Raw genomic sequence first — 12,577 nt, forward strand, 5'->3', positions numbered from 1 at the left:
ACAAGTGGCATAAAGCAATGTGAACATCAGCAGCATTGCTAGACGACTTCACAGAGTAACAATGCTATGCCAGAGCAGAGTGGAAATGTAAAATCATTCCCCTGCTACTCAAGTTTGGTGTAAATAACTGTGACTGGTATCATGCACCTGAAACGTCCATGCAGCCTTCCACTACGCAAAGCACCACATTTATTGCTCTGCTTTTATTGGGATAACTTGCTCTGGTTTCTGTTCCTGTTGCAATTCAACGAGGCTTGGAAAAGCAGCCAACATAATCAAAGACATGTCCCACCACAGTCTTTGCTTCACCTCCCTGTTCCAGCCAGGTAAAAGGTATAGAAGCTTGAAAGCGCGCACCACTAGACTCAGGAACAGTTTCTTCCACTCTGTTATCAGGCTTCTGAATGATCCTTCCATAAGACAATAGACAATAGGTGCAGGAGGAGGCCATTCGGCCCTTCGAGCCAGCACCGCCATTCAATGTTATCATGGCTGATCATTCTCAATCAGTAACCCGTTCCTGCCTTCTCCCCATACCCCCTGACTCCGCTATCCTTAAGAGCTCTATCGAGCTCTGTCTTGAATGCATTCAGAGAATTGGCCCCCACTACCTTCTGAGGCAGAGAATTCCACAGATTCACAACTCTCTGACTGAAAATGTTTTTCCTCATCTCAGTTCTAAATGGCCTACCCCTTATTCTTAAACTGTGTTTGTTCTGGACTCCCCCAACATTGGGAACATGTTTCCTGCCTCTAACGTGTCCAACCCCTTAATAATCTTATACGTTTCGATAAGATCTCCTCTCATCCTTCTAACTTCCAGTGTATACAAGCCTAGTCGCTCCAGTCTTTCAACATATGACAGTCCCGCTATTCCGGGAATTAACCTAGTAAACCTACGCTGCACGCCCTCAATAGCAAGAATATCCTTCCTCAAATTTGGAGACCAAAACTGCACACAGTACTCCAGGTGCGGTCTCACTAGGGCCCTGTAAGCTAGGGTGAAATGTGGTCCAATTCATCTCTACCCTACTGCGGACTTTGTCTGTGGAACTGATGAACTACAATGCTGAGATCTATATTCTGCACTCTGAAGATACGTGCAGTATTGTATCTTCCTCTGCGCTACCTATTGTAACTGAGTTTGACTTTATTGAATGTATCTTTAGTATTAATTGATCTAGTTGGATAGCAAGCAAAACAAAGCTATTCACTCTACCTCGGTACAAGCGACGATAATAAACGTAATCCCTTAACCTAAAGAGGCACTGTCTCTGAGTAAATTTGTTAAAGGGCAACTTGATAGTCCAGGAGTGGAAAAGACTGCATAAAGTTGAGAACACTGCCCAGTCCATCACCGGCTCTGACCTCCCCACCATCGAAGGGATTTACCAAAGTCGTTGCCTCAAAAAGGCAGCCAGCATCATTAGAGACCCACACCATACTGGCCAAACACTCATTTCACCCCTGCCATCGGGAAGAAGATACTGGAGACTGAAAACTGCAATGTCCAGGTTCAGGAACAGCTTCTTCCCCACAGCCATCAGGCTAATAAACACTGCAACCTCAAATAAGCTCTGAACTACAATAGATGATGATTATTATTATTATTATTATTATTATTATTATTATTATTGTTATTATTATTATTATTATTATTATTATTATTATTATTATTATTATTATTATTATTATTAGTAGTAGTAGTAGTAGTAGTAGTAGTAGTATTATTATTATTATTATTATTATTATTATTGTTATTATTATTGTTATTATTATTATTATTATTATTATTATTATTATTATTATTATTGTTATTAGTAGTAGTATTATTATTGCACTACCGTTGTTTGTTTTTTGAGTATGTGTGTGTGTGTATATATATATATATATATATGTTTTTTTCTATTTATGTGTGTGTCTGTGGACTTGTGAGTGTGTGCATATATACACTGAACTTTTTTTTCTCTCTCGTTTATCATATTGTTTACAGTGTGCTATGTTTACATATTCTGTTGTGCTGCAGCAAGTAAGAATTTCATTGTTCTATCTGGGAGACATGACAATAAAACACTATTGACTTGATCATCTACCCCCCTGTCCTAACTCCTGCTCTTTTCCTCCTGGAGCCTTGTCAATGGTGCATGTTTCTGCATTTATTATTTGAAGGCAACATTACACTGGCTTCAATTATGTATCGCTACTTGTTAGAGTAATATTTTGTTATCTTATTCAAGAAGTGTTGACATGAACCATGATAAATAAGAAAAAAAAACATTACAGCAAAGGATAAAAATATATTATACAAAGGCCTCTATAAATTAAGTAGCCCAAATAAAAGACGATTTTTATTGGGATTCATGGTATCTGTGGGAATTGTTTGCGCAAGTAGACTATTTGAAATATTGGCCTGGGTTAAAGATCTTGTGCGGAGCCACAGTGAAAGAAATAACAATATCCACCACAAAGTATGATTTAAAGTGGCTTGTTTCCTCGTTTAAAAACAAAGAACATTCAGAGTAAATAAGCAGGAGCAGGGAAAAAAACGGCAAAGGAAATGCTTAAGACACGGCACCTCAGGCTGATAAACAAGGGCAATCTGTCTTACCTTGGGGAGGGCAAAATAAGTCCCAAATTCTTGTAAAATATCGTGCCAAGTACAAAAACAGAGGATTCATCCCAGTCTGAAAAATAAAGATTGTACATTACTCTAATAGGCCATTTAACCCAACATACTCTTTCAAAGACTTGTCCAAAAACTCCCATTGTCCCACCACATCCCCCAAGCCTGGAATTGTTCCTCTAACTCCATTTGTGATGTATTTTCCAAATTCCTTAGGTTTGTTAAATATTATTTTATATCAGTGAGGGGTTGAGTTTCTGCTGGGGGGCTTTGCTTTGCCTCTTTTCAGAGTCACACAAATCATAAGGTCATAAGTGATAGGAGTAGAATTAGGCCATTCGGCCCATCAACTCTACTCTGCCATTCAATCATGGCTGATCTATCTCTCCCTCCTAACCCAGTTCTCCTGCCTTCTCCCCATAACCTCTGACACCTGTACTAATCAAGAATCTATCTCTCTCTGCCTTAAAAATAACCAATGACTTGGCCTCCACAGCCTTCTGTGGCAAAGAATTCCACTGATTCACCACCCTCTGACTAAAGAAATGTCTCCTCATCTCCTTCCTAAGAGAACGCCCTTTAATTCTGAGGCTACGACCTCGACTTCTAGACTCTCCCACTAGTGGAAACATCCTCACTCATGGAGCAAAGATGCACAAACTGGAGGCAATGGTATTAAGAACAATGAAAGCCATTCTCCCACCAACCCTCTTCAAAGTATGCTGCTTTATAAAGCTCGCCCACACTAGGTAGGTACGTTACTGATTATGTGCAGAGAAGTGCAAACAATTTCTAGAAAGAAAAACTGCACCTGGCGATGAAGGTATGAATATGTCTTTTGGAATAATAATTTTGTCTTCAGAGTTCCTTGCCCAGTCGACCATTCCCTTCCTTCCTTTCATGGGGAAATTGATATCGGTCAGGACGGATGCTGCAGGTAGCTTGTGAATGCTGGCCACTGAAAGGGAACCACAAATATTTGAATTGGACAAAGGTGTTCATTAAACTTGCAACCTCGCTACAGAGTTTTGTTTTTCATTTTATTTAACCGTCGATATGCTCATGATTGAATAACTACTTCCACTAGCAGCAGTTAACCAGGCACGGTGATGGAAGTGTGTCTGCAAGGATAAACTACTTGCATCCTCAGGAGATACAGGAACCATCCGAACATGAGAAACAGAAGTGGGATTAAGCCCACCATCTCCCAAACCATTGCTATTTGAATCATAGGTAGACATAAAATGGTGGAGTAACTCAGCGGGTCAGGCAGCATCTTGGGAGAGAAGGAATGGGTGATGTTTCGGGTCGAGACCCTTCTTCAGACAAAATTCAGTCTGAAGAAGGGTCTCGACCCGAAACGTTACCCATTCCTTCTCTCCCGAGATGCTGCCTGACCCGCTGAGTTACTCCAGCATTTTGAGTCTATCTTCGATTTAAATCAGCATCTGCAGTGTTTTTTCCTACGCTATTTGAATCATGGTTAATCTTTGCTTTAGATTTCTTCCTGACTCTTAGATCCCTTGATTTCATCAGTGTCCAAAAATCATCAAAGTCCTGGAACTGAGCATGCACCACAGGCTGTCGATCAAGAGAATTCTAAAGTAGAGAATTCCTTCTCATCTCTGTCTGAAATGGCTTACCACTAACTGAAATGGTTAACCCCGAGATCCTGATTCTGCAGTTTTAAGTTCAAAATTGCTTCCGTGAATTGCTCTGATTGCTCCTTTGACGTTTTCCATAAAACCTACTTCCAAGCTTTCTATCTAGAAAGTGAAGCACTTTCTGTTATGTGTGTTTTGTGGAGGAGAGTGAAAGTGAGGATGAGAGCAAAATGGTCACTTAGTAGCAATTGAATCCTATAACAAAACAATGCAGGAATGGAAATGTGTTGGTGGCTGTTTTCAGAGCATAAATAGAGTGGGAGCTTTGCCAGAAGCTGCAAGCCCAGGTCCCTCCCAAAACTGGGTCTTTTAATAATCATCACCAACCACCTAAAATCACAATAATACAGCTTGGAAACAGGCCGCTTGGTCCTTCATGTCCATTCCAAGCCGAGTACCTGCCTGCTATTGGGAATAGGGCTGAATTGATCCATTTAACTGACAGGGGTTTGGCGATGAAGAGAGAATCTCAGGATCATATCCTGGGGTCCCACCCTCAAAATATCCACCCTGCTGTCAAACCTATTTAACTTTTTTGAAATGCTTCCTTTTGTCAAAAACATTAAAAACTATTTGAATGATTTGAAATTATATTTAAAAAAATCAAATTTGTGATAAAGTTATTAAAAACAATTTTTATTACAGTCCGGGGGCAATGTTAACACACTGGGCCTCTTTGGTGCGGTGGGGTGGATGGAGATTACATCCAAACCCTCTCTCAAGAACATCAGTCCTCCACCATGGGGCAGTGCCAGGTCTGGTCAGGAAGGAACGCAATGCGTGATGGGAACTCATCTCCTGCTCAGCTCAGACTTCCTTCTGTCTTACAGCATAGCACGTAGAAAACTACAGCATAGGAACGTGGCCTTCAGCCCACATAATCTGTGCCAAACATGATGCCAAGATAAACTAATCTCATCTGCCTGCACATGATCCATGCCCCTCAATTCCCTGCATATCCAAATGCCCATGTAAAAGCCTGTTAAACTCCATTATTGTATCTGCCTCCCCCCCCTCCCCGAAAGTGTGTTCCAAGCACCCACTACCCTCTGTGTAAAAAACATGCTCCATACATCTGTTTTAAACTTTGCCCCGTTCATCTGGGGAAAAGGCTCTGACTATCTACCCTATCTATGCCTCTTACAGTTTTATATATTTCTATCAACTTCTGCTGTTCCAGAGAAAACAATTGTTCAACCTTTTCTTAGAGCTGATACCCTCAAATCCAGGCATTATTCTGGTAAACTTCTTCTGCACCTTCCAAAACCTCCACATCCTTTCCGGCTGACCACAACAGTACATAATACTCCAAATGTGACTGATTCAAAGTCCTATAAAATCGCATCGTCACTTCCTGACTCTTATATCCAATTCCCTGAACACACAGCCAAGGACATCTGATAAAGTTTGAATCAATCAATCAATCAACATGCTGAGCCATCAACGGCTAAAAGACACCAAATGCTGAAGTAACTCAGCGGGACAGGCAGCATCTCTGGATAGAAGGAATGGGTGACGTCTTCAGTCTGAAGAAGGGTCTTGACCTGAAGCGTTACCCATTCCTTCTATCTCGAGATGCTGTCTGACCCACTGAGTTACTCCAGCATTTTGTGTCTATCCTCGATTTAAACCAGCATCTGCAGTTCCTTCCTACACAACAGTTAAAAGACAATTGTTCCCTCTGGGCTGCTGGCTATTGGTTAGCATGGTTGGACTCGGAGATCCTGAGTACAGGTGCTGCAGACTAAAGGGAGTCACGTGGCTGTGAGGATCAGATAGAACAGTGGAGTAAAGACCAGAGATTAGATCAGCCTATATTTTATTGAACAGCAGAGCAGAGTTGAGGGGCCACATGGCCTGCTCCTGCTCCTAATTTGTATTGCATACAAAGAGAAATCTGTAAAATATTGATGAACATCACTCCATTTCCGTTGTAGGTCAGACAAGGAGCCATGCTGATGGCGTGTGGAGGGGCCATCAACTTCATTAGCAAATCCCATAACAGTGTGGGTGAAGTGAATCAGCCTGAATTGGTAGATGACTTTCGAGGAGACGTGATTAGAGAAGGACCAGATGATGATGGGTGTGGGGGTTGGGGGGAGTGAATGCAGTCATTTGTGGATAAACGTAGATTAAAAGTGCTCCAGCACTGTTCCAGCTAACTTGCTGGATAATGTAGTTTTGCCAAATTGACCAATTTTTTAAAAGGGAAATAGAAGCTTCTGAGCATTTATACAAAAGAGGAGCGAGCAGGCAATTCCATTGACAGGTGAGATTGAAACCAGTCCTTCTGCCTGATTAATGCATCCACAATTGCTTGATGGAGGACACACGGACACATGGTAAGACTGCTATTAAATCAAGCCTCTCGTGATGTACTCACAAACAGTAGCTCTTCATGGAAAAGCTCCCAGTAAGTGCTGAGTTTTGATGACTGACACTATACATAGTAAATGGAGGCTGATGTGCCAGATTTAAAAGAGAAGGACTTGCTCAATTATTCCACTCAAAATGCTTTCCACATGCCTTCTGGTATTTAAATCCTTCTTATTTTCCTCCATTACTTTATTTTTCACAAAAATTATAACTTTAATATAGTCACTGGCATGTTTCCTTATCTCTGTGGAAAGTAAGGAAAAAAAGTGATAAGTGGGAGCAGGAGTATGCAATTTGGCCTCTTGAGCCAGTTCTGACTGGTCTTTTACCTCATAAACCAGCGGAAGCCCTATCTCCTCCATATTTCCTTATTCCTTTAAAATGTAAAATCTATTGATTTCTCTTTGAATTGACTGAGGCTTTGAGAATTCCACAGGTTTGCCACTCACTGAGTGAAAACATTTCTCCTCATTTCAATCTTAAATTGCCTACTCCTTATTTAGAGACATGTGATTCCTAGTTTTAGACTTCTGAGCCAGGGAAACCTTCTGAAGAAGGGTCTCGACCCGAAACGTCACCCATTCCTTCTTTCCTGAGATGCTGCCTAACCCGCTGAGTTACTCCAGCATTTTATGTCTACCTTCGATTTAAACCAGCATCTGCAGTTTATTTTCCTATAAACCTTCTCCCCATATTTACTCTGCCCAGCCCTCTAAGAACTTTGTACATTTCAATGAGGTTGCCCTTCATTCTTCTCAATTACTCCTCAATCTGACTGATTTTATGGAGATCCTTGATAAAGTATGCAGTGGATAAATGTGGAATGGGTAGATGCACTAAGATTTCTAGAAAGGAATCAATTAGATTATCTATGCTCCTCATAATCTTATAAATATCTAAAAGATTGCCCCCCAGTCTCCTCTGTACCCAGCCTATCCTATCTCTCCTGATAACTACAGTCTTCCATTCCAGGCAATGTCCTAGTGAATCTCTTTAGCACAGTACATGGACAGCCATCACATCCTTCCTGCAGTGTGTAATCGGAACTGGATGCAATATTTGCTGGAGTTTAGAAGAGTAAGAAGGAACTTGATTGAAATGTATAATATTCTTTAAGATTCTGACCAGGTGAATGTGGTGGGGATATTTGTGGTCAGTGTTAACATTGTAAATGGAAGGGCCAGTTCCTGTGCTGTTCAATGTATTATTTCTTCCCATGAGAGAACCTAAAAATAGGGGTCATTTTAAAAGAAGCGTGATTAGGAGAGATAAGGCAAAATTGTTTCACTGAGAAAATCACGAGCCTTTGGATCTTACTTCATCAGAGGTGAGTTGAAGTTTAGAATATTTTTAAGGATGAAGTAAAATGGTTCCCAATAAGTAAGAGGGTGAAAGGAAACCTTAGATAGACAGGAATGTGGAAGTAAGATTACAATCAAGATCAAACATGATCTTATTAAATGCTGGGCAGGCTCTGAATTCATGTTTTGGGTGTCAGATATCTTCCCAGACACCATTATGGTGAATCTTCACAACATCTCTTCTGTAACATATATATTCTCTATCAGAGAAGGAGACCAAAACTGTACACACCACTCCAGGTGTGGTCTCACAAAGCATTTATGTAATTGTAATTGGGTATATAAATGAGTCCAACCTCTCTGCAACTTGAACCCAATACTTGGAATCATCTTAGTTTCTCCACTCTGAATTATCTCAAGACTAATAACATCCTTTATGTAAGTTAAATAGTTTATCCTCTCATAATGGTTGAACATTGATCTAATAATGGCTGCACATTGATCTAATAGCAATTGTATTATGATTAAGATCTACAATGCTTTTGAAGGAGTGAAATTCCCAAAATGATACAAAGGCTCTCGATTTTTTTCCAGTTAACACCTACAACGGCAGTTGAATGGAAGATGTTAAAAACAGAAATTAATGTGATGCAGAGCCAGTTTATGGCAGCCCTCCCAAGAGCCAATTAGCTAATACTGAAGAGCAAGGAATTAAAGACAAATTATTGATTAGGAAATTGTCTGAGCAGCAGGAAATAGTGGAGATAATGGGATGGTATTTGAGTTGACAAAATGGAACTAGTGATATCCCGCAGGCATTTGTGCCGGGGCTGTAATTGTTTGCTGTAGTTATTAATAGCCGATGCACGGATAGAGAGCACATAGCAAGACTGTGGACAGTACCAGGATAAGTGGCACTAAAAGCAGGGCCGATTGAAGCAAAACAGATGTGAATGGAATGAGTGAATGGGAAAACTGTGGGAAATGGATGTCATGGTAGGAAAAATTGAGGCTTTTCACTTTAGAGCTTTGTAAGTGGTGAAAATGTAAAAACAGTGGTTTAGCAGAGTGATGCCAAGAATAGGAGTTATCAGCTGCAGGGAGAGGTTCAATCGACTTGAATTTTTTTTTCTCTGGAATGCCAGAGGTTGAGGGGAAACCTGTTTTGGACTATATAAGATTATGAGAGTCATAGATAGGGCAGACAGTCGGAACCTTTTTCCCAGAGTGGAAATATCAATTACTAAACGGCATAGCTCTAAGGTGAGAGAGGTAATGTTTAAAGGAAATGTGTGGGCACGTTTTTTACACAGAGGGTGGCAGGTGCCTGGAATATGTTGCTCAGGGGTGGTGGTGGAATCAGATACGACAGTGGCATTACAGAGACTTTTGGACAGGAGCATGAATGGAGAGATATGAATTATGTGCATGCGGATAAGAGTTGGTCTTGGCACCATGTTCGGCACAGACATTGTGGGCCGAAGGTCCTGTTCTTGTTCTATACTTTTCTATGTTCATTGGGAATCCATTTACATATATAATTAAATAGGGTAACAAAAGCTTGCCTTTGCACCTGGAAATCTTGCATTTAATTTAATTGTTAATGGGATGTGCATAAAATCTCCATGCGTTGCTCAACTCTAATTGCCCTCTAAATTAGTGGCTTGCTCCACTATAGCAGAGGAAAGCAAAGAGTCACATTGGTGGGTCTGGCCTCAGCAACAGGTCAGGCTGCTCTGGATAGTAGAGCTCCCTTCCTGGAGAACATCTGGAGCACAAGAAGTAGTGGTGGTGCAGTTACGCAAGCACTACCTCTTTGGAAGGAGACCTTAGTTGGTATTGACTGATATTGTTTGGTATTGGTTTATCATGTGTTCTGAGATACACTGAAAGGCTTTGTGTAGGATGCTATCCAGTAAGATCCTACCATACATGAATACAATCATACACAAGGAATAGGTAGTGCAAAGAGAAAAAATAAATAGAGTGCAGAATATTGTGTTACAGCAACAGCGAAAGTGCAGATAATTAAAAAAAGTGTTAGAAGTGCAACAAGGCAGGTTGGGAGATTCGGACCACACTCTTAGCTTCTGAGAGGTCCTTTCAGTATCTTATAACAGTGGGGAGGAAGCTGTCACCATATCTATTGGGACGTGCTTTCAAGCTTTTGTCTGATAGAAGAGGGGAGAAAAGGGAATGACTGAAGTGTTCTTTGATTATGTTGGCTGCTTTACCAAGGCAGTTTGAAGTGAAGATGGAGTTGAAATTGAAGAGGCTGGTTTGAGTGATGGACAGGGTTACATCCACATGGGACAGAGCGGTTGCCAAATCAAGTTGTGGTGCACCCCGATAGGATGCTTCCTTATTATTTTAAGAGAGTCTCTCCTGAATTTAGAAAATTAAGGATACATTTGATCAATGCTTTCAAGATACTTTGTGATTATCTAAGTTGTGATCAACTATTTCTGCATATTGGGGAATCCTGAACTGGGGATTTGCTGAGAAAGTAACGTCAAATATTTATGCAGTGAAATTACAAAACACTTCCACACACAGAGTAAACGATTGGAACACTTTTCTGCTGTTGATATCATATCATCATATCATATCATATATCTACAGCCGGAAACAGGCCTTTTCGGCCCTCCAAGTCCGTGCCGCCCAGTGACCCCCGTACATTAACACTATCCTACACCCACTAGGGACAATTTTTTACATTTACCCAGCCAATTAACCTACATACCTGTACGTCTTTGGAGTGTGGGAGGAAACCGAAGATCTCGGAGAAAACCCACGCAGGTCACGGGGAGAACGTACAAACTCCTTACAGTGCAGCACCCGTAGTCAGGATCGAACCTGTGTCTCCGGCGCTGCATTCGCTGTAAAGCAGCAACTCTACCGCTGCGCTACCGTGCCGCCAATATCCATCAGGTCAATTGTTGATTTTAAGTCTGGGATTGATCGAGCTCTAGTTTTAGGGGAAGTGTTGAACATCAGGTTATAACGATACAGGCCGCAGATCAGCCTTGGCCGTGATGAATGCTTGAACAGACCTATGAAGCTAAATGTCTGATGCCGCAAAATTGCAACTGCTTGGATTCCCTTTTCTCTGAAAAGGAAACTAATCTTTGCTGCCAACAAGCATTTCACACTTGTTAACACCAAAGCCAAGTCACCAGGTAAGTTTAGTTTAGTTGAGAGATACAGCACGGAAACAGGGCCTTCGACCCACTGAGTCAGCGCCGACAGCACACTAACGCGATCTGACACTCACTAGGTACGATGGTTTAGAATTTGACCAAGACAATTAGCTTACAAACCTGTACATCTTTGGAGTGTGGGAGGAAGCCGAATCTCCCGGAGAAAACCCACGCAGGTCACAGGGAGAACATATAAACTCCATACAGACTACACCCGTAGCAAGGATCGACCCCGGGTCTCTGACGCTGTAAGGCAGCAACTCTCCCGCTGCGCCACCGTGCCGCCCAGACTATAGACAATAGACAGTAGACAATAGACAATAAGTGCAGGAGTAGGCCATTCGGCCCTTCAAGCCAGCACCGCCATTCAATGTGATCATGGCTGATCATCCACAATCAGTACCCCTCTCCCCATACCCCCTGACTCCGCTATCATCAAGAGCTCTATCTAACTCTCTCTTGAAAGCATCCAGAGAATTGGCCTCCACTGCCTTCTGAGGCAGAGAATACCACAGATTTACAACTTTCTGAGTGAAAAAGTTTTCCTCATCTCCGTTTTAATGGCCCAAAATGCCCAAAATTCTGCAGCCTTATCAATTTGCTTACATCCATTCTTCGTATAACCTGCCTTTGGTGATAACTTGGAGGGGGCTTTTATTCCGAGTTATTATGGTTGGTACATTTCCAGTGCAAATGTCAAATCTCATGTATCAGGCCTGAAAATATCTGCATCACACCAGTTAGCAGAATTATGACATTTGATCCCACTAAACCAGACATTTCTTCTCATCTGTAATTAACCTCGAGACATGTTTAAAATCCATTACTCTATAAATGATCTAAAAACAACCCCATAGAAATGAAACTCCTCTGGCCATAGAGTAACACATCAGGATTCATGGAATTGTCCTTTAGTGGAAGAATTATTGAGTCTCGGTCTGACAGTGTTTCTGGCAAGGCATATTGATGTGCATTATTTATGGAAAAGGCAAGGATGATCCATGGTGTAACCTTACTCTTAACTCCTTTCAAATTTGAAAGGTTCCCATTAATGTGCACTCTCTTAGATTAGCACTTTTAAAAATCCTATTCTGGGCCTTCTTGTTATTTAAAGACAATTTTGAACCAATCAAATATCGAAGTTGGTGCCACGAAGCCATTAATGTACCTGGAAGGTTACACGAGGGATAGAAACATAGAAACATAGAAAATAGGTGCAGGAGTAGGCCATTTGGCCCTTCGAGCCTGCACCGCCATTCAATATGATCATGGCTGATCATCCAGCTCAGTATCCCGTACCTGCCTTCTCTCCAGACCCCCTGATCCCTTTAGCAAAAAGGGCCACATCTAACTCCCTCTTAAATATAGCCAATGAACTGGCCTCAACTATAACAGAACTTTATTGTCATTCGG

General features: G+C 41.4%; 1 protein-coding gene across 11 annotated transcripts in view; it reads right to left on the bottom strand.

The window, feature by feature from the left end:
* Positions 1-12,577, bottom strand: part of adgrb3 (adhesion G protein-coupled receptor B3) — a 590,910-nt gene that overhangs the window by 221,027 nt on the left and 357,306 nt on the right. For all 11 annotated transcript variants that reach the window (XM_078398997.1, XM_078398996.1, XM_078399002.1 and 8 more), the window contains 2 exons: positions 3,435-3,581; positions 2,609-2,684 (listed from right to left, as the gene is read on the bottom strand). In XM_078398997.1, coding sequence (XP_078255123.1) covers positions 2,609-2,684; positions 3,435-3,581 — 223 coding nt within the window. The remainder of the gene's footprint in view (positions 1-2,608; positions 2,685-3,434; positions 3,582-12,577) is intronic.

Source organism: Rhinoraja longicauda, chromosome 5 (genome assembly GCF_053455715.1).
Source record: "Rhinoraja longicauda isolate Sanriku21f chromosome 5, sRhiLon1.1, whole genome shotgun sequence".
In the NCBI taxonomy this organism is placed as follows: Eukaryota; Metazoa; Chordata; class Chondrichthyes; order Rajiformes; family Arhynchobatidae; genus Rhinoraja; species Rhinoraja longicauda.